Source organism: Nerophis lumbriciformis, linkage group LG39 (assembly GCF_033978685.3).
Source record: "Nerophis lumbriciformis linkage group LG39, RoL_Nlum_v2.1, whole genome shotgun sequence".
Lineage (NCBI taxonomy): Eukaryota > Metazoa > Chordata > Actinopteri > Syngnathiformes > Syngnathidae > Nerophis > Nerophis lumbriciformis.
This window is the reverse complement of record NC_084586.2, coordinates 23,282,501-23,306,089: the sequence shown is the minus strand read 5'-3', so window position 1 is coordinate 23,306,089 and position 23,589 is coordinate 23,282,501. Positions and strand designations below refer to the sequence as shown.

The 23,589-nt window shown below is 36.5% G+C and overlaps 1 protein-coding gene across 8 annotated transcripts in view; it reads right to left on the bottom strand.

The window, feature by feature from the left end:
- LOC133577950 (ankyrin-3-like) overlaps positions 1-23,589 on the bottom strand; it is a 213,807-nt gene that overhangs the window by 144,509 nt on the left and 45,709 nt on the right. For all 8 annotated transcript variants that reach the window (XM_072912710.1, XM_072912712.1, XM_072912711.1 and 5 more), the window contains exons 2-4: positions 2,297-2,398; positions 2,136-2,234; positions 1,713-1,811 (exon numbers count right to left, since the gene is read on the bottom strand). In XM_072912710.1, coding sequence (XP_072768811.1) covers positions 1,713-1,811; positions 2,136-2,234; positions 2,297-2,398 — 300 coding nt within the window. The remainder of the gene's footprint in view (positions 1-1,712; positions 1,812-2,135; positions 2,235-2,296; positions 2,399-23,589) is intronic.

Below are 23,589 nucleotides of genomic sequence, written 5' to 3'. Positions count from 1 at the left end.
GTTTTTTTAACAGTTTAAAAATCTGCGTTTTTTTGCATTACTATTTTTGCATCATATATTTTTTTGGGGGGGGGGTTAAAAATGAGCTTATTTAGTTGCAATTTTTTTTGGTAAACAATTGTCTTTTGGTAAAAAATATTTTTTTTGGTTGCACTTTTTTGGTAACAAAGAATTTTTGGATTAAAAATAGCTTTTTTAACAGTTTAAAAATCTGCGTTTTTTTGCATTACTATTTTTGAATCATATATTTTTTGAGGGGAGGGGGGTTAAAAATGAGCTTATTTAGTTGCAATTGTTTTTGGAAAAAAATTGTCTTTTGGTTAAAAATATTTTTTTTTGGTTGCACTTTTTTGGTAACAAAGAATTTTTGGATTAAAAATAGTTTTTTTAACAGTTTAAAAATCTGCGTTTTTTTGCATTACTATTTTTGAATCATATATTTTTTGAGGGGAGGGGGGTTAAAAATGAGCTTATTTAGTTGCAATTTTTTTTGGTAAAAAATTGTCTTGGTTAAAAATATTTTTTTTTGGTTGCACTTTTTTGGTAACAAAGAATTTTTGGATTAAAATTAGTTTTTTTAACAGTTTAAAAAATCTGCGTTTTTTTGCATTACTATTTCTTAATCATATATTTTTGGGGGGGAGGGGGGTTAAAAATGAGCTTATTTAGTTGCAATTTTTTTTGGTAAAAAATTGTCTTTTGGTTAAAAACATTTTTTTTGGTTGCACTTTTTTGGTAACAAAGAATTTTTGGATTAAAAATAGTTTTTTTAACAGTTTAAAAATCTGCATTTTTTTGCATTACTATTTTTGAATCATATATTTTTTGGGGGGAGGGGGGTTAAAAATGAGCTTATTTAGTTGCAATTTTTTTTGGTAAAAAATTGTCTTTTGGTTAAAAATATTTTTTTTTTGGTTGCACTTTTTGGTAAAGAATTTTTGGATTAAAAATAGTTTTTTTAACAGTTTAAAAATCTGCGTTTTTTTGCATTACTATTTTTGAATCATATATTTTTTGAGGGGAGGGGGGTTAAAAATGAGCTTATTTAGTTGCAATTTTTTTTGGTAAAAAATTGTCTTTTGGTTAAAAATATTTTTTTTTGGTTGCACTTTTTTGGTAACAAAGAATTTTTGGATTAAAAATAGTTTTTTTAACAGTTTAAAAATCTGCGTTTTTTTGCATTACTATTTTTGAATCATATATTTTTTGAGGGGAGGGGGGTTAAAAATGAGCTTATTTAGTTGCACATTTTTTTGGTAACAAATCGCTTTTTGCTTGACAAGACTCAACTTCCATCTTGTGGGCGGTCAGTTTTGGGTGATGGCGTGACCATATATGGGCGTGACTGCTGACCACATTTTTGAGGGAAAATACCAAAGATACTGACCAATAAAAATACTTCTAAAATATCATTATTATTGTAATATATTATTGATGTTGAGTCATTACAAAAAAAATATTAATGTCACCAAAAAAAAAATACTATCTGTTGGCCCTGTGATGAGGTGGCGAAAGGGACAAGCGGTAGAAAATGGATGAATGTATGGACTTAAAAGAAAAAGTTTTTATTTCATTCCAAATGACGTCATCACATTGAAGGAATATCAACAAGAATATTGTTTGTTTTACGTACTTGAAGGCACTTTTGATATTTTGATAACGGCATCAAAAAAGGCGGGACTTCCTAGCTATGATTACGGCGCCAAGCCCACCTGTGACTGCGCGTTGATGTTCCCGTGATGCGAAACGAGCTCCTTCACCACGTCCATCTGGCCCGCCAGCGCCGCGATGTGCAACGCCGTGTTGCCTTTCTGTCCGGGGGGGGGGGGGAGACAAAAAAGGAAACACCATTTTTTTTTTGTTCCGGCGAAAGCAGCCGAGCGTCACACAAAGTCCCGTCACACAAATGATCTCCGACTCGCCCGTCGCTTTTACGGTAGGAAGGAGGATTTGCGCTTTACCCGACACATGAAACGTGACAAATTTGGAGGTGCACACGCAGAGTGTCAAACGGCTTTTGTGGCAACTCCAATTTTGACCACAGCGTCAGTCGAGTGGCGCTTTCCATCATTTTCAGCAAAATGATGAACCCCCTTCCCTGCCGTCACTCCTAAAAGCGCGGTGAGGTGACGCACCTTGGTGGCGGCGTCCACGTTGGCGCCCCGCCGCAGGAGCTCCGCCACCACCTCCAGGTGACCCTCCTTGGAGGCCAGGTGCAGGGCGTTGAGGCCGTTCTGTGGGACACAGTCCGGGTTTAGGCCCCGCCCACCACCGCCACCAACCTGCCAATAATCACCTGGTTGCAGATGTTGATGTCCACTCCATTCTTCAGGTAGTCCAGCGCCTTCTCCAGGTTGCCGGCGCGGGCCGCTCGCAGGTAGCAGGCGTTGACGTCAGGCTGGGAACAAAACACCTCAATTAGCACACGCCCCCTTTTTCACTACAGAAAATAAACAGGAAGTCAAGAGCTCTTATTTTGCTTCACTTCCTTCTACGCACCACAACCTGACTTTAAGCCAGTGGTGTCCAAAGTGCGGCATGGGGGCCATTTGCAGCCCACTGAGGAATTTTTTTTAAGGGCAGGTTTAGTGGCAGGAAATAACGGCTGTGTAACATGAATTTGCCATGTTCTTTTTATTTAACTATGGAAAGGAATTTTTTGTTATGCATTGATTATTAGGGCCCGCATGGCCCATTGTATAAGGACTCCCAAAGGGAGTCCTTATACAATGGGACATAAGGACCTATTGAATTTGTAAGGTTTTATTATTATTCTTTCTTATTCCACAGCTTTGCGCGGTACTTTGACCCTCTTAACATGCTTCAAAACTCACCAAATTTGACGCACACATAAATAAACTCGAACAAAACTCTTTGGTGAAAAAACCAAACCCCAAAACTCAAAATTGCGCTCTAGCGCCCCCTACAAAGTAAACTTTTTCTAACTCCCAGTACAAATGCCGTAGAGACATGAAACAAAAACCTCTATGTAGGTCTCACTTAGACTTAAATTGTATTAATTTATTTCCTCGGCCAAAAGCTGTTCCCCCTTCAACACTAAATTTTAGTAAAATCAGTCACTTTTGCCTCTTTGAGCTGCAATTTGACCCCCTTAACATGCTTCAAAACTCACCAAACTGAACACACACATCAGGACTGGCAAGATTTGCGATCTAATAAAAAACCTAACCCCAAATCTCAAAATTGCGCTCTAGCGCAATTTTTGAATAAAACGCAGAAAAAACTGCTCTTCGGAAGAAAGAAATTACAAAACTGCGTGTAACTCCCACTGGGAAGGTCGGAGAGACATGAAACAAAAAACCTCTATGTAGGTCTCACTTAGACCTACATTTCATAAATTGACAACCCCCAGCAAAAATCAACAGGAAGTTTGCTATTCCCCCTTCAAAACAAATTTTTTGTAAAAACCGGTCACCTTCCTTCAAAAACGATCTCCTCTGAGCGCGTTTGTCGTTTCGGCTTCAAACTAACACAGGAGAGAGATTAAACCCTTGTGTATAAAATAACAGAGCAGAGTTTTAATACCTGCTCCGGTTTTGATTTTATGACCCTTCAAAGACCCGCTGCGCTGATGCTGCTGCGCTGCTGTTTTTTTAAGATGGCTGCTTAAAAGCAGGAAGCACCAACGTGCCCACACAATGCAGACAAGGTAGGTACACTAGACAAAAGTCTTGGGACACTTCAAACTAAAAGTAGACAAAAGTATTGGGACACTTAGGACTAGCACCTGCCAAATACGCGGGCCCGACCAATGCTGCTTGCAGCTTTAATTTGAATGTTATTACCATATCGATCGATATCGATAATTAATGACATTTTTTTATGACCAATGGAAAATAAGGAGCAGGAAAATAATATATTTTATTTGAAATATAACCTTCCTCTGATTATAATCCCTCAGCTATCAAGGCAGAAAGGAAATGTCAACACAAACATGGAAAACAAACAATGTCAACAAAATAGTCAAATCACATTGAACACTTAACAATAATCTCTTAAAATGAAAGTGCAAAAATAAGGAATATGTAAGAAATGCTTCATAAAATGTAAGAAAATAATGTGAAAATGTAAACATAGAAACCTGAGAAGAACTATTTTCTGCAGGTTTAGTGGCAGGAAATAACGTCTGTGTAACATGAATTTGCCATGTTATTTTTATTTAACTATGGAAATAAATTTGTTAGTTATGCATTAATTATTTGAATATTATTATTATATCAATCGATATCGATAGTTAATGACATTTTTTTCTGACCTATGGAGAATAAGGAGCAGGAGAATAATATATTGTATTACTCTGAGTGTAATCCCTCAGCTGTCAAGGCAGAAAGGAAATGTCAACACAAACATGGAAAACAAACAATGTCAACAAAATAGTCAAATCACATTGAACACTTAACAATAATCTCTTCAAATGAAGGTGCAAAAATAAGGAATATGTAAGAAATGCTTCATAAAGTGTAAGAAAATAGTGTGAAAATGTAAACCTGAGAAGAACTATTTTCTGCAGGTTTAGTGGCAGGAAATAACGGCTGTGCTCTAAAGGGTGAGCACGGCTAAGGTGGTGTGGTATTAGCGCTCTTGATGCGGACGAGCGCCTTGCAGAATCCACCATGAAACAACAAGATGGCGCAACCAAACATGATAGTTGCTACTGATTGGCTGTTAGCGTGTCACATGACCAGAGAACAAGTGCCTTTGGTCTTTGCAACCAACCTTGCTTTCATACTTTCGCTTTCTTCCCACCAAGAAGAACTTTTTTTAATATAGGAATGTTTTATGAAACGCAATTTTTATTGCTATGGACTACATGTCTATCGCGATACAGTATATTGATATCGTTTTATCGCCCAGCCCTAACTTACAGTATAAACACTTTGAAGAATACAAGAATGGCAAAGACTACTTCCTGACTACAGCAAAACACGTAGGATCAGCTGGAATGAAGCCATGGTTGCAAATGACACTCAGAAGTGTAAGAATACAAACAGAGTTAATACGACCAACAATACATTAAACATTTTGTTTTATTATTATACAACAATCTCATTAACACACACAAAAGTACTACAAGATGGGAAATCTTTCCCAGGTCCTGGAACTTGGCTCAAAGGGGAGAGGTAGCCATCCCTGGTCGTCATGGAGACGCTTTGAGGTGGTGAAAGAGTCTTAGAGGACAGCAGAAACAGGAAGTGAGTGAACGTCTCAGATTGCACGACTGCAGCAGGAAGTGAAATCCACACTAGGCCACGCCCACTGGCTCAGTAACACAATGTCCCAGACATTCATCTATTTATTATTATTATTATTATTATTATATAACTGTGTGAATGTCCAAACATTTAACATTCTACATCAAAACAATAATCTATTTATTATTTTTACTATTATTATTCATATGATATAATTGTGTGATTGTCCAAAAATTTAACTTTCTACACCAAAACATCTATTTATTATTATTATTAATATTATCATTATATAATTGTGTGAATGTCCAAACATATGACATTCTACACCAAAACATCTATTTGTTATTATTATTATTATTATTATTATTAATATTATCATTATATAATTGTGTGAATGTCCAAACATATGACATTCTACACCAAAACATATGACATTCTACACCAAAACATCTATTTGTTATTATTATTATTTTTATAGAATTGTGTGAATGTCCAAACATTTAACATTATACACCAAAAATCATCTATTTATTATTATTATTATTATTATTATTATTATTATTATTAAATAACTGTGTGAATGTCCAAACATTTAACATTCTACACCAAAAAAATAATCTATTTATTATTTTTACTATTATTATTAATATTATATAATTGTGTGAATGTCCAAAAATTTAACTTTTTACACCAAAACATCTATTTATTATTATTATTATTATTATTAATATTATCATTATATAATTGTGTGAATGTCCAAACATATGACATTCTACACCAAAACATCTATTTGATATTATTATTATTTTTATATAATTGTGTGATTGTCCAAACATTTAACATTACACACCAAAAAAATCATCTATTCATTATTATTATTATTATTATTATTATTATTATTATTAAATAACTGTGTGAATGTCCAAACATTTAACATTCTACACCAAAAAAATAATCTATTTATTATTTTTGCTATTATTATTAATATTATATAATTGTGTGAATGTCCAAAAATTTTACTTTTCACACCAAAACATCTATTTATTATTATTATTATTATTATTATTATTATTATTATTATTATTAATATTATCATTATATAATTGTGTGAATGTCCAAACATATAACATTCTACACCAAAACATCTATTTGTTATTATTATTATTTTTATAGAATTGTGTGAATGTTCAAACATTTAACATTACACACCAAAAAAATCATCTATTTATTATTATTATTATTATTATTATTATTATTATATAACTGTGTGAATGTCCAAACATTTAACATTCTACACCAAAAAAATAATCTATTTATTATTTTTACTATTATTATTAATATTATATAATTGTGTGAATGTCCAAAAATTTTACTTTTTACACCAAAACATCTATTTATTATTATTATTATTATTAATATTATCATTATATAATTGTGTGAATGTCCAAACATATGACATTCTACACCAAAACATCTATTTGTTATTATTATTATTTTTTTTATAAATTGTGTGATTGTCCAAACATTTAACATTATACACCAAAAAATAATCTATTTATAATTATTATTATTATTATTATTATTAAATAACTGTGTGAATGTCCAAACATTTAACATTATACACCAAAAAATCATCTATTTATTATTTTTACTATTATTATTAATATTATATAATTGTGTGAATGTCCAAAAATTTAACTTTTTACACCAAAACATCTATTTATTATTATTATTATTATTATTATTATTATTATTATTATTAATATTATCATTATATAATTGTGTGAATGTCCAAACATATAACATTCTACACCAAAACATCTATTTGTTATTATTATTATTTTTATAGAATTGTGTGAATGTCCAAACATTTAACATTATACACCAAAAAATCATCTATTTATTATTATTATTATTATTATTATTATTATTATATAACTGTGTGAATGTCCAAACATTTAACATCTTACAACAAAACATCTATTTATTATTATTATTATTATTATTATTATTATTATTATTATTATTATTATTATATAATTGTGTGAATGTCCAAATATTTAACATTCTTCACCAAAAAAAATCATCTATTTATTATTTGTATTATTATTATTATTATTATTATTATTATATAATTGTGTGAATGTCTAAAATTTAACATGCTTCACTAAAAAAATCATGTATTTATTCTTTTTATTATTATTATTAATATTATATAATTGTGTGAATGTCCAAACATTTAACTTTCTACACCAAAACATTTATTATTATTATTATAATTCTTCTTCTTCTTCTTCTTCTTCTTCTTCTTCTTCTTATTATTATTCTTCTTATTATTATTATTATTAATATTATTATTACTATTATTATATTATAATTGTGTGAATATCCAAACATTTAACATTCTACACCAAAACATCTATTTATTATTATTACTATTATGCTAGTATCAATATTTTAAAAAATTCAGTTTTACAGAAATTTCCAGGAAATTCCCTTTCAAAGGAATGAACATTATCATTCCACACACTCCACTCACATTCAAGCCAGCATATTTCGTAATTCTGAAAATTCCCTGATTACCCAGAATTACCAGGAATGACGACCCATTGAAAATAAATGGGCCATTTCCCACATTTCTCACCCGATTGGAAGCGTTGCACCATCCACACACTCACCTCACCTTGGACAATCAAACTACCATTTTACAAGTTCACCCTTTTTGACCATTCCACCTTCAAAACATTCCTCTTAGTTGGAACAACAAATGTAACTCTTTTTTTTTTCCATACAAATTTCCGGTTTTCCCGAAATTCCAGGATTTCCGAAAGACCCATTGTCAATTCAAACTGTTACTACGTCAACATTTTTCAACCGATTTAAAAAAAATTCCAACCCCAACCCATTTATATCATCTAGGACAATTGTGCTAGTATCAGTATTTTTTGGGCAGAAATTTCCAGGAAATTCCCCATCAAATGAATGCCCTAAATTCTCAAAATGTTGCACATTTTTAAACCCGATTCTGACCTTTCCACCATCCACCCACACTACTCTTCACATATATCTAACACAGAACATGTTTTCCCTTTCTCAAAATTCCTGGAAATGTTCTCCCCATTGACAATGAATAGGAAATACACAATCTACTGCATATTCCACTTTTTTCCTCCGATTTGAACCGTTCCAACATCCACACACTCATCTCACCTTGGACAATCAAACTACTGTTTTCCAGGTTCAAAAAAATTCCAGGTATTCCCAGAATTCCCGGTTTTCCAAAGCCCTATTTTCACCTCTTCCTGGAAATTTTCACAGTCCACATTTTTTAACCATTTCTGACCATTCCACCTTCAAAACATTCCTCTTAGTTGGAACAACAAATGTTACTATTTTCTTTTTTTCGTACAAATTGCCGGTTTTCCCAAAATTCCAGGAATTCCAAAATACCAATTCTCAATTCAAACTGTTATTATGTTAACATTTGTCAACCGATTTCTAAAAATTCCAACCCCAACCCATTTATATCATCTAGGACAATTGTGCTACTATCAATATTTTCAAAAATTCCCGGTTTTACAGAAATTTCCAGGAAATTCCACTTCAAATGAATGAACGTATTCATAGATCTAAAATGTGATTCCAACCTTTCAAACATCCACCCACACTACTCTTCACATATAGCAAACACAAAACATGTTTTTCCTTTCACAAAATTCCTGGAATTTTCTCCCTATAGACAATGACTGGTCATTAATCTACTGCATATCACACATTTGATTTGAACCGTTCCAACTTCCACACACTCCACTCACATTCAAGCCAGCATGTTTCCCAGTTCTGAAAATTCCCTAATTACCCAGAATTACCAGGAATGACTACCCATTGAAAATAAATGGGCCATGTACAAACCTCTCCATTTCCCACATTTCTCACCCGACTGGAAGCGTTGCACCATCCACACACTCACCTCACCTTGGACAATCAAACTACCATTTTACAAGTTCACCCTTTTTGACCATTCCACCTTCAAAACATTCCTCTTAGTTGGAACAACAAATGTAACTCTTTTTTTTTTCCATACAAATTTCCGGTTTTCCCAAAATTCCAGGAGTTCCGAAATACCCATTGTCAATTCAAACTGTTACTACGTCAACATTTTTCAACCGATTTAAAAAAAATTCCAACCCCAACCCATTTATATCATCTAGGACAATTGTGCTAGTATCAGTATTTTTTGGGCAGAAATTTCCAGGAAATTCCCCATCAAATGAATGCCCTAAATTCTCAAAATGTTGCACATTTTTAAACCCGATTCTGACCTTTCCACCATCCACCCACACTACTCTTCACATATATCTAACACAAAACATGTTTTCCCTTTCTCAAAATTCCTGGAAATGTTCTCCCCATTGACAACGAATAGGAAATACACAATCTACTGCATATTCCACTTTTTTCCTCCGATTTGAACCGTTCCAACATCCACACACTCATCTCACCTTGGACAATCAAACTACTGTTTTCCAGGTGCAAAAAAATTCCAGGTATTCCCAAAATTCCCGGTTTTCCAAAGCCCTATTTTCATCTCTTCCTGGAAAGTTTTCACAGTCCACATTTTGTAACCATTTCTGACCATTCCGCCTTCAAAACATTCCTCTTAGTTGGAACAACAAATGTTACTATTTTCTTTTTTTGTACAAATTGCCGGTTTTCCCAAAATTCCAGGAATTCCAAAATACCGATTCTCAATTCAAACTGTTATTATGTTAACATTTGTCAACCGATTTCAAAAATGCCAACCCCAACCCATTTATATCATCTAGGACAATTGTGCTAGTATCAATATTTTCAAAAATTCCCGGTTTTACAGAAATTTACAGGAAATTCCCCTTCAAATGAATGAACATATTCATAGATCTAAAATGTGATTCCAACCTTTTAAACATCCACCCACACTACTCTTCACATATAGGGAACAAAAAACATGTTTTTCCTTTCACAAAATTCCAGGAATTCCCATCCTATTGACAATGACTGGTCATTAACAATCTACTGCATATTCCATATTTTTGATCCGATTTGAACCGTTCCAACTTCCACACACTCCACTCACATTCAAGCCAGCATGTTTACCAATTCTCAAAATTCCTGGAAATGTTCTCCCAGTTGACACACTATCTACTGCATATTCCATATTTTTGATCCGATTTGAACCGTTCCAACATCCACACACTCATCTCACCTTGGACAATCAAACTACTGTTTTCCAGGTGCAAAAAAATTCCAGGTATTCCCAGAATTCCCGGTTTTCCAAAGCCCTATTTTCGCCTCTTCCTGGAAAGTTTTCACAGTCCACATTTTTTAACCATTTCTGACCATTCCACCTTCAAAACATTCCTCTTAGTTGGAACAACAAATGTTACTATTTTCTTTTTTTGTACAAATTGCCAGTTTTCCCAAAATTCCAGGAATTCAAAAATACCAATTTTCAATTCAAACTGTTACTATGTCAACATTTTTCAACCGATTTCAAAAATTCCAACCCCAACCCATTTATATCATCTAGGACAATTGTGCTACTATCAATATTTTCAAAAATTCCCGGTTTTACAGAAATTTCCAGGAAATTCCACTTCAAATGAATGAACGTATTCATAGATCTAAAATGTGATTCCAACCTTTCAAACATCCACCCACACTACTCTTCACATATAGCGAACACAAAACATGTTTTTCCTTTCACAAAATTCCTGGAATTTTCTCCCTATAGACAATGACTGGTCATTAATCTACTGCATATCACACATTTGATTTGAACCGTTCCAACTTCCACACACTCCACTCACATTCAAGACAGCATGTTTCCCAGTTCTGAAAATTCCCTGATTACCCAGAATTACCAGGAATGACTACCCATTGAAAATAAATGGGCCATGTACAAACCTCTCCATTTCCCACATTTCTCACCCGATTGGAAGCGTTGCACCATCCACACACTCACCTCACCTTGGACAATCAAACTACCATTTTACAAGTTCACCCTTTTTGACCATTCCACCTTCAAAACATTCCTCTTCTTTGGAACAACAAATTTTACCCTTTTTTTTCCCCCGTACAAATTTCCGGTTTTCCCGAAATTCCAGGATTTCCGAAATACCCATTGTCAATTCAAACTGTTACTACGTCAACATTTTTCAACCGATTTGAAAAAAAAAATTCCAACCCCAACCCATTTATATCATCTAGGACAATTGGGCTAGTATCAGTATTTTTTGGGCAGAAATTTCCAGGAAATTCCCCATCAAATGAATGCCCTAAATTCTAAAAATGTTGCACATTTCTAAACCCGATTCTGACCTTTCCACCATCCACCCACACTACTCTTCACATATATCTAACACAAAACATGTTTTCTCTTTCTCAAAATTCCTGGAAATGTTCTCCCCATTGACAATGAATAGGAAATACACAATCTACTGCATATTCCACTTTTCTCCTCCGATTTGAACTGTTCCAACATCCACACACTCATCTCACCTTGGACAATCAAACTACTGTTTTCCAGGTTCAAAAAAATTCCAGGTATTCCCAGAATTCCTGGTTGTCCAAAGCTCTATTTTCACCTCTTCCTGGAAAGTTTTCACAGTCCACATTTTTTAACCATTTCTGACCATTCCGCCTTCAAAACATTCCTCTTAGTTGGAACAACAAATGTTACTATTTTCTTTTTTTTGTACAAATTGCCGGTTTTCCCAAAATTCCAGGAATTCCAAAATACCAATTCTCAATTCAAACTGTTATTATGTTAACATTTGTCAACCAATTTCAAAAATTCCAACCCCAACCCATTTATATCATCTAGGACAATTGTGCTAGTATCAATATTTTCAAAAATTCCCGGTTTTACAGAAATTTCCAGGTAATTCCCCTTCAAATGAATGAACATATTCATAGATCTAAAATGTGATTCCAACCTTTTAAACATCCACCCACACTACTCTTCACATATAGCGAACAAAAAACATGTTTTTCCTTTCACAAAATTCCAGGAATTCCCATCGTATTGACAATGACTGGTCATTAACAATCTACTGCATATTCCATATTTTTGATCCGATTTGAAGCGTTCCAACTTCCACACACTCCACTCACATTCAAGCCAGCATGTTTACCAATTCTCAAAATTCCTGGAAATGTTCTCCCAGTTGACACTCTATCTACTGCATATTCCACTTTTCTCCTCCAATTTGAACCGTTCCAACATCCACACACTCATCTCCCCTTGGACAATCAAACTACTGTTTTCCAGGTTCAAAATTTTTTCCAGGTATTCCCAGAATTCCCGGTTTTCCAAAGCCCTATTTTCACCTCTTCCTGGAAAGTTTTCACAGTCCACATTTTTAAACCATTTCTGACCATTCCGCCTTCAAAACATTCCTCTCAGTTGGAACAACAAATGTTACTATTTTCTTTTTTTGTACAAATTGCCGGTTTTCCCAAAATTCCAGGAATTCCAAAATACCGATTCTCAATTCAAACTGTTATTATGTTAACATTTGTCAACCGATTTCAAAAATGCCAACCCCAACCCATTTATATCATCTAGGACAATTGTGCTAGTATCAATATTTTCAAAAATTCCCGGTTTTACAGAAATTTCCAGGAAATTCCCCTTCAATTGAATGAACGCATTCATAGATCTAAAATGTGATTCCAACCTTTCAAACATCCACCCACACTACTCTTCACATATAGCGAACAAAAAACATGTATTTCCTTTCACAAAATTCCAGGAATTCCCTTCCTATTGACAATGACTGGTCATTAACAATCTACTGCATATTCCATATTTTTGATCCGATTTGAACCGTTCCAACTTCCACACACTCCACTCACATTCAAGCCAGCATGTTTACCAATTCTCAAAATTCCTGGAAATGTTCTCCCAGTTGACACACTATCTACTGCATATTCCACTTCTCTCCTCCGATTTGAACCGTTCCAACATCCACACACTCACCTCACCTTGGACAATCAAACTACTGTTTTCCAGGTTAAAAAAAATTCCAGGTATTCCCAGAATTCCCGGTTTTCCAAAGCTCTATTTTCACTTCTTCTTGGAAAGTTTTCACAGTCCACATTTTTTAACCATTTCTGACCATTGCGCCTTCAAAACATTCCTCTTAGTTGGAACAACAAATGTTACTATTTTCTTTTTTTGTACAAATTGCCGGTTTTCCCAAAATTCCAGGAATTCCAAAATACCAATTCTCAATTCAAACTGTTATTATGTTAACATTTGTCAACCGATTTCAAAAATTCCAACCCCAACCCATTTATATCATCTAGGACAATTGTGCTCCTATCAATATTTTCAAAAATTCCCGGTTTTACAAAAATTTCCAGGACATTCCCCTTCAAATGAATGAACGTATTCATAGATCTAAAATGTGATTCCAACCTTTCAAACATCCACCCACACTACTCTTCACATATAGCAAACACAAAACATGTTTTTCCTTTCACAAAATTCCTGGAATTTTCTCCCTATAGACAATGACTGGTCATTAATCTACTGCATATCACACATTTGATTTGAACCGTTCCAACTTCCACACACTCCACTCACATTCAAGACAGCATGTTTCGCAATTCTGAAAATTCCCTGATTACCCAGAATTACCAGGAATGACTACCCATTGAAAATAAATGGGCCATGTACAAACCTCTCCATTTCCCACATTTCTCACCCGATTAGAAGCGTTGCACCATCCACACACTCACCTCACCTTGGACAATCAAACTACCATTTTACAAGTTCACCCTTTTTGACCATTCCACCTTCAAAACATTCCTCTTAGTTGGAACAACAAATGTAACTCTTTTTTTTTTCCATGCAAATTTCCGGTTTTCCCGAAATTCCAGGATTTCCGAAAGACCCATTGTCAATTCAAACTCTTACTACGTCAACATTTTTCAACCGATTTAAAAAAAATTCCAACCCCAACCCATTTATATCATCTAGGACAATTGTGCTAGTATCAGTATTTTTTGGGCAGAAATTTCCAGGAAATTCCCCATCAAATGAATGCCCTAAATTCTCAAAATGTTGCGCCATTTTTAAACCCGATTCTGACCTTTCCACCATCCACCCACACTACCGTACTCTTCACATATATCTAACACAGAACATGTTTTACCTTTCTCAAAATTCCTGGAAATGTTCTCCCCATTGACAATGAATAGGAAATACACAATCTACTGCATATTCCACTTTTTTCCTCCGATTTGAACCGTTCCAACATCCACACACTCATCTCACCTTGGACAATCAAACTACTGTTTTCCAGGTGCAAAAAAATCCCAGGTATTCCCAGAATTCCCGGTTTTCCAAAGCCCTATTTTCACCTCTTCCTGGAAAGTTTTCACAGTCCACATTTTTTAACCATTTCTGACCATTCCACCTTCAAAACATTCCTCTTAGTTGGAACAACAAATGTTACTATTTTCTTTTTTTTGTACAAATTGCCGGTTTTCCCAAAATTCCAGGAATTCCGAAATACCAATTCTCAATTCAAACTGTTATTATGTTAACATTTGTCAACCGATTTCAAAAATTCCAACCCCAACCCATTTATATCATCTAGGACAATTGTGCTACTATCAATATTTTCAAAAATTCCCAGTTTTACAGAAATTTCCAGGAAATTCCCCTTCAAATGAATGAACGTATTCATAGATATAAAATGTGATTCCAACCTTTCAAACATCCACCCACACTACTCTTCACATATAGCAAACACAAAACATGTTTTTCCTTTCACAAAATTCCTGGAATTTTTTCCCTATAGACAATGACTGGTCATTAATCTACTGCATATCACACATTTGATTTGAACCGTTCCAACTTCCACACACTCCACTCACATTCAAGCCAGCATGTTTACCAATTCTCAAAATTCCTGGAAATGTTCCCCCAGTTGACACACTATCTACTGCATATTCCACTTTTCTCCTCCGATTTGAACCGTTCCAACATCCACACACTCACCTCACCTTGGACATTCAAGCCAGCATGGTTCCTGACTCCGAAAATTCCCTGATTACCTGGGATTACCAGGAATTTCCTCCTTTTTTTCCTACTTTCACTTCCCTCCTGATCCGCACCGGTCGCACCAAACACTAAAACCATCCCAACAGGAAAGAAACCTGGAGCACACATTTATATTTACAAGACAAAAACTGGAGGCTTGCATGGGAGAAGATGTGAAGTGAATTACATTTATATAGCGCTTTTCTCTAGTAACTCAAAGCGCTTTTAAATAGTGAAAACCAACATCTAAGTTCCATTTAAAGCAGTGTGGGTGGCACTCGGACTAAAGTGTCTTGCCCAAGGACACAACGGCAGTGACTAGAGTGGCGCAAGCGGGGATCGAACCTGGAACCTTTAAGTTGCTGGCACGGCCACTCTACCAACCCAGCTATAAGATCTTGTTAACTGAGTTGAGAGAGCAGTTCATCAGGTTTTACACTGTGCAGCACATGTTTTACACTGTGCAGCACATGTTTTACACTGTGCAGCACATGTTTTACACTGTGCAGCACATGTCTTACACTGTGCAGCACATGTTTTACACTGTGCAGCACCTGTTTTACACTGTGCAGCACGTCTTACGCTGTGCAGCACCTGTTTTACACTGTGCAGCACATGTCTTACACTGTGCAGCACATGTTTTACACTGTACAGCACATGTTTTACACTGTGCAGCACATGTTTTACACTGTGCAGCACCTGTTTTACACTGTGCAGCACATGTCTTACACTGTGCAGCACATGTTTTACACTGTGCAGCACGTCTTACGCTGTGCAGCACCTGTTTTACACTGTGCAGCACATGTCTTACACTGTGCAGCACATGTTTTACACTGTACAGCACATGTTTTACACTGTGCAGCACATGTTTTACACTGTGCAGCACCTGTTTTACACTGTGCAGCACATGTCTTACACTGTGCAGCACATGTTTTACACTTTGCAGCACATGTTTTACACTGTGCAGCACGTCTTACACTGTGCAGCACATGTTTTACACTGTGCAGCACATGTTTTACACTGTGCAGCACATGTTTACACTGTGCAGCACGTTTTACACTGTGCAGCACGTCTTACACTGTGCAGCACATGTTTTACACTGTGCAGCACATTTCTTACGCTGTGCAGCACATGTTTTTCACTGTGCAGCACATGTTTTACACTGTGCAGCACATGTTTTACACTGTGCAGCACATGTTTTACACTGTGCAGCACATGTTTTACACTGTGCAGCACATGTCTTACACTGTGCAGCACATGTCTTACACTGTGCAGCACATGTTTTACACTGTGCAGCACATGTTTTACACTGTGCAGCACATGTCTTACACTGTGCAGCACATGTTTTACACTGTGCAGCACATGTCTTACACTGTGCAGCACATGTTTTACACTGTGCAGCACATGTTTTACACTGTGCAGCGTCCTTGCGAGCGGCTTCTAGATCACTAATCCTCGCCTCCATAGATGTTTCTAACAAGTAGTATTATCACTGGAGGACGAGGAAAAGCTCAAAATGCTATACTATACTAGGAGACAAAAAAGTGCTGAGCAAAGGCGTTTCAATGTAAACAAAGGGTGGCAGATACCAGGTATGATATCAGTATTTGGATATTTCTACTATCACAAAATACTTTGTTGTTTTTCCATTTTGAAAATTTTAAGTAAACTTGTCATGAAATATTTTTCAACAGCCAAAAAAAATATGTCTCTTATGAAGCCATGTTTCCTGTTTCTTCTGCAAAAAAAAAATATATATATATATAGCTAGCAGCTATCGTGCTAATTGCTAGCTGGCAACTAGTGCACTAATTGCTAGCAACCTTAAATTCCAACACGACTACAAGACAGTCCTTTAAACACTCCGATACCAGTAATATGCTTCTTAAGATACCAAAACATGATCCAACACTTCTTCTCGGGCTGGGCGATATCGCCATAGACACGTAATCGATATCAGATTAAAAAAAAAGTTTGTCTTCTTTGTCGGAAGAAAGCGGAAGTCGCTCTCTGGTAATGGAGCAAAGCAGGAAGTGGGAGGGACACGCTGACAGCCAATCAGGTGACAGTATCAACTATCAAGTTAGGAGAAAGTCAACATTGTGGATCAAAGAGGAAAAGTCAGCTGGACAGTTTTGTTGATGTTTTCCAAGGGACCGTAGTCAGACCAATGTGGTGTGTACATGATGCTATGTGCCACACCACCTTAGCCACGCTCACCCTTTAGAGCACAGCCGTAACAACCTGCCACTAAAAATCAGTTTTTTTTTTTTTCAGGTTCTCGTTTCCTGTTTAACTGAATAAAAGTCTAGTTTTGTTGTTCCCTCCACGGGTTGAACCTGACCCCCCCCCCCCGTACAGGATGCAAGGCAAGAGCGCTAATACCACACCACCTTACCCGCGCTCACCCTTTAGAGCACAGTTGTTACTTCCTGCCACTAAACCTGCAGAAAATAGTTCTTCTCAGCTTTCTATGTTTACATTTTCACACTATTTTCTTACACTTTATGAAGCATTTCTTACATATTCCTTGTTTTTGCACCTTCATTTTAAGAGATTATTGTTAAATGTTCAATGTGATTTGACTATTTTGTTGACATTGTTTGTTTTCACAACGATGACTCTTGCTGGCCTACTGCCTTCGGTAATGGCACCATTCCCAAATTATGTCAGCTCTATTGATAACCTCACTAACAACTTTGACAATGCCCTGCGCAAAACCATTGATAGTATAGCACCGCTAAAACAAAAAAGGGCCCCTAAAAGGCGCACCCCATGGTTTACAGAAGAAACCAGAGCTCATAAATTATCATGTAGAAAGTTGGAACGCAAATGGCGCGCGACCAAGCTTGAGGTTTTCCATCAAGCATGGAGTGATAGTTTAATATCGTATAAACGCATGCTTACCTTAGCTAAAGCTAAATATTACTCAAATCTCATGCGCCTCAACAAAAACGACCCTAAATGTTTGTTCAGTACAGTAGCATCGCTAACCCAACAAGGGACTCCTCCCAATAGCTCCACCCACTCGGCAGATGACTTTATGAATTTCTTTAATAAGAAAATTGAAGTCATTAGAAAGGATATTAAAGCTACAACTGGGTTCTATTAACACAGATACAACTGTATATACGACGGATACTGCAATACAAAATAGTCTCTCTCTTTTTGATGAAATAACATTAGAGGAACTATTACGGCGTGTAAGTGGGATAAAACAAACAACATGTTTACTTGACCCACTTCCTGGGAAACTTATCAAGGAGCTTTTTGTATTATTAGGTCCATCAGTGCTAAATATTATAAACTTATCACTTTCCTCTGGCACTGTTCCCCTAGCATTCAAGAAAGCGGTTATTCATCCTCTGCTCAAAAGACCTAACCTTGATCCTGACCTCATGGTAAACTACCGACCGGTGTCCCACCTTCCCTTTATTTCCAAAATCCTCGAAAAAATTGTCGCACAGCAGTTAAATGAACACTTAGTGTCTAACAATCTCTGTGAACCTTTTCAATCCGGTTTCAGGGCAAATCACTCTACGGAGACAGCCCTCGCAAAAATGACTAATGATCTACTGCTAACGATGGATTCTGATGCGTCATCTATGTTGCTGCTTCTTCATCTTAGCGCTGCTTTCCATACCGTCGATCATAATATTTTATTAGAGCGTATCAAAACACGTACTGGTATGTCAGACTTAGCTTTGTCGTGGTTTAACTCTTATCTTACTGACAGGATGCAATGCGTCTCCCATAATAATGTGACCTCGGACTATGTTAAGGTAACGTGCGGAGTTCCTCAGGGTTCAGTTCTTGGCCCTGCACTCTTTAGTATTTACATGCTGTTGCTAGGCGACATCATACGCAAATACGGTGTTAGCTTTCATTGTTATGCTGATGACACCCAACTCTACATGCCCCTAAAGCGTTTCTCATAGTCATTCACATCGACGTCCCACTGGGGTGAGTTTTTCCTTGCCCTTATGTGGGCTTTGTACCGAGGATGTCGTTGTGGCTTGTGCAGCCCTTTGAGACACTTGTGATTTAGGGCTATATAAATAAACATTGATTGATTGATTGATTGATTTTCCATGTTTGTGTTGACATTTCCTTTCTGCCTTGACAGCTGAGGGATTATAATCAGAGGAATAAAGTATATTTAGGGCCCGCATGGCCCATTGTATGGGACATAAGGACCTATTGAATTTGTAAGGTTTTATTATTATTCTTTCTTATTCCGCAGCTTTGCGCGGTACTTTGACCGTCTCAACATGCTTCAAAACACACCAAATTTGATGCACACATAAATAAACTCGGTTGATTTAATAAAAAATAAAAAATGAATAAATAAATAAATAAAAATAAACTCGGTAAAAAACTTGGTAAAAAAACCAAACCCCAAAACCCAAAATTGCGCTCTAGCGCCCCCTACAAAGTAAACGTTTTCTAACTCCCAGTACGAATGTCGTAGAGACATGAAACAAAAACCTCTATGTAGGTCTCACTTAGACTTAAATTTTATTAATTTATTTCCTCGGCCAAAAATCTACAGGAAGTTGGAAATTCCCCCTTCAAGACAAAAATGTACTAAAAACAGTAACTTTTGCCTCTTTGAGCTGTATTTTGACCCCCTTAACATGCTTCAAAACTCACCAAACTGAACGCACACATCAGGACTGGCAAACATTGCGATCTAAAAAAAAAAAAAACCTAACCCCAAATCTCAAAATTGCGCTCTACTGCAATTTTTTAATAAAACGCAAAAAAAACTGCTCCTCGGAAGAAAAAAATGACAAAACTGCCTGTAACTCCCACTGGGAAGGTCGGAGAGACATGAAACAAAAACCTCTATGTAGGTCTCACGTAGACCTACATTTCATAAATTGACAACCCCCAGCAAAAATCAACAGGAAGTTTGCTATTCCCCCTTCAAAACACATTTTTTTGTAAAAACCGGTCACCTTCCTTCAAAAACTATCTCCTCTGAGCGCGTTTGTCGTTTCGGCTTCAAACTAACACAGGAGAGAGATTGAACCCTTGTGATTACAATGACAGAAGCGCTTTTTTTATAACTGCTCTGGTTTTGATTTTATGAGCCTTCAAAGAGCCGCTGCGCTGATGCTGCTGCGCTGCTGTTTTTTTAAGATGGCTGCTTAAAAGCAGGAAGCACCAACGTGCCCACACAATGCAGACAAGGTAGGTACACTAGACAAAAGTCTTGGGACACTTCAGACTAAAAGTAGACAAAAGTATTGGGACACTTAGGACTAAAAGTAGACAAAAGTATTGGGACACTTATGACTACCACTGGACAAAAGTATTGGTACACTTAGGACTAGCACCTGCCAAATACGCGGGCCCGACCAATGCTGCTTGCAGCTTTAATATTCTCCTGCTCCTTATTTTACATAGGTCATAGAAAATGTCAATAATTATCGATATTGATCAATATAATAATAATAATATTCAAATAATTACTGCATAACAAAAAATCATTTCCATAGTTAAATAAAAATAACATGGCAAATTCATGTTACACAGACGTTATTTCCTGCCACTAAACCTGCAGAAAATAGTTCTTCTCAGGTTTCTATGTTTACATTTTCACACTATTTTCTTACACTTTATGAAGCATTTCTCACATATTCCAGTAATTATGATAACTGCCATCATTTTGGTCACAATAATTGTGATATGGCTTTTTTCGGTTTATAACATTACGTCCTGAGCACAATTATGGTAAATAGTAAATGGCTTATACTTGTATAGCTTTTCTACCTTCAAGGTACTCAAAGCGCTTTGACACTATTTCCACATTCACACACACATTCACACACACATTCACACACATATTCACCCACACATTCACACACATATTCACACACACATTCACACACACACACATTCACACACACATTCACACACTGATGACCATGCAAGGCATTAACCAGGACCCATCAGGAGCAAGGGTGAAGTGTCTTGCTCAAGGACACAACGGACGTGACAAGGTTGGTAGAAGGTGGGGATCAAACCAGGAACCCTCAGGTTGCTGGCACGGCCACTCTCCCAACCACGCCACCCCGTCCCCTGAACGCACCATCATCATCTTCATCTTCATCTTTGATACACAAGTGAGCGTGGGACCAGCGACACACCAACACCAGCCACACTTTTGACCACCATTTTTGGCTTTTTGTCAAAAAAAAAACAAATCCCCACATTCATGTATGTGGCTCCATCCCTGGGTGGATCTTGCTTGATCCACTTTCGCCATGCAGTCTGCTGGAAACGATGGAAATGTAATTTGTTATGTTTCGTGTGTCAGGTAAACCGTGATGAATGGGCTACATACACACCTCTCCGTATCTCACATTCCTCATCCGATTGGAAGCGTTGCAACATCCACACACTCATCTCACCTTGGACAACCAAACTAAGTTCAAAAACATTCCAGGAATTCCCAGAATTCCTGGTTTTCCAAAGCCCATTTTTCACCTCTTCCTGGAAAGTTTTCACCATCTACATTTTTTTTTACCGTTTTTGACCATTCCTTTTCGTTGGAACAACAAATTTTATTCTTTTTTTTTTTTCCTGTAAAAATTCCCGGTTTTCCCAAAATTCCGAACTACCAATTCTCAATTCAAACTGTTACTACGTCAACATTTTTCAACCGATCCCAAAAATTCCAACACCAACCCATTCGTATCTTTATTATCTAGGGCAATTGTGCTATTATCAATATTTTCCAAAATTCACGTTTTTCCATAAATTTCCAGGAAACTCCCCTTCAAATGAATGAACATATTAATAGTTCTACAGTGTCCTACATTCTCTAAAATCTGCGCTTATTTTAATCCCGATTCTGACCTTTCAACCATCCACCCACCCAATAATTGTGATATGACATTTTATTTACATCCTGAGCCCAATTGAGCGTAGGACCAGCAACATGTTTTGGCTTTTTGGCAGACAACAACCTGGAATAAAAGCGGGGCGTACAGTAAGGAATTAATTGAAAGCGCCACTCAAGATAGCGGCTGTGGTCAAAGTTGGAATCGCCACAAAACGCCTTTGAAGAATTGTGACACTCGACTACTCTGTTATGTTTCGTGTGTCAGGTAAACCGTGATGAATGGGCAACATACAAACCTCTCCGTATCTCACATTCCTCATCCGATTGGAAGCGTTGCACCATCCACACACTCATCTCACCTTGGACAACCAAACTACTCGTTTCCAAGTTCAAAACAAATTCCAGGAATTCCCAGAATTCCTGGTTTTCCAAAGCCCTTTTTTCACCTCTTCCTGGAAAGTTTTCACCATCTACATTTTTCTACCGTTTTTGACCATTCCACCTTCAAAACATTCCTCTTTGTTGGAACAACAAATGTTACTCTTTTTTTTTTTCCTGTAAAAAATTCCCGGTTTTCCCAAAATTCCGAACTACCAATTCTCCATTCAAACTGTTACTACGTCAACATTTTTCAACCGATCCCAAAAATTCCAACACCAACCCATTCGTATCATCTAGGTCAGGGGTGCTCATTACGTCGATCGCGAGCTACCGGTCGATCTCGGAGGGTGTGTCAGTCGATCACCAGCCAGGCATTAAAAAAATAGTCCTAAAAATGAGCGATCATAAATCTTCACTATGACGTCACTTTGGTCACTTGATTGACATTCACGGCACCCGAGGGTCTTCTGAGATGACGCTGGCTGCTGCCAGCTCATTAAAAGTACCGACAGGAAGGCGAGAAACACTTTATTTCAACAGACTCTGGCGCCGTACCTGTCGTCAAAACTCCAAAGACCGACTGCACAGTTGCACAGTTGCGCTAACAAAATAAGAGTCTCAGAAAGCTGGCGTGCACAAGCTAGCAAGCTACGGAGTTTGCCGACAATGTATTTCTTGTAAAGTGTATACAAAGGAGTACGGAAGCTGGACAAATAAGATGCCAAAAACCAACCACTTTCATGTGGTATTGGACAGAAAGGAGGACTTTTTTTCTCCTCCATTCGAAAATGCGGACGTTATCATCACCACTGTCTGATTCCTATCACAGCAAGTCATCAGAATCAGGTAATACACCAACTTATATTCTTGTCTTCATGAAAGAAAGGAATCTATATGTGTTAAACATGCTTGTATTATCTTTAAACACCTTAACTTGTTAACAATATTAACTATATGTGTTAAACATGCTTGTATTATCTTTAAACACCTTTAACTTGTTAACAATATTAACTATATGTGTTAAACATGCTTGTATTATCTTTAAA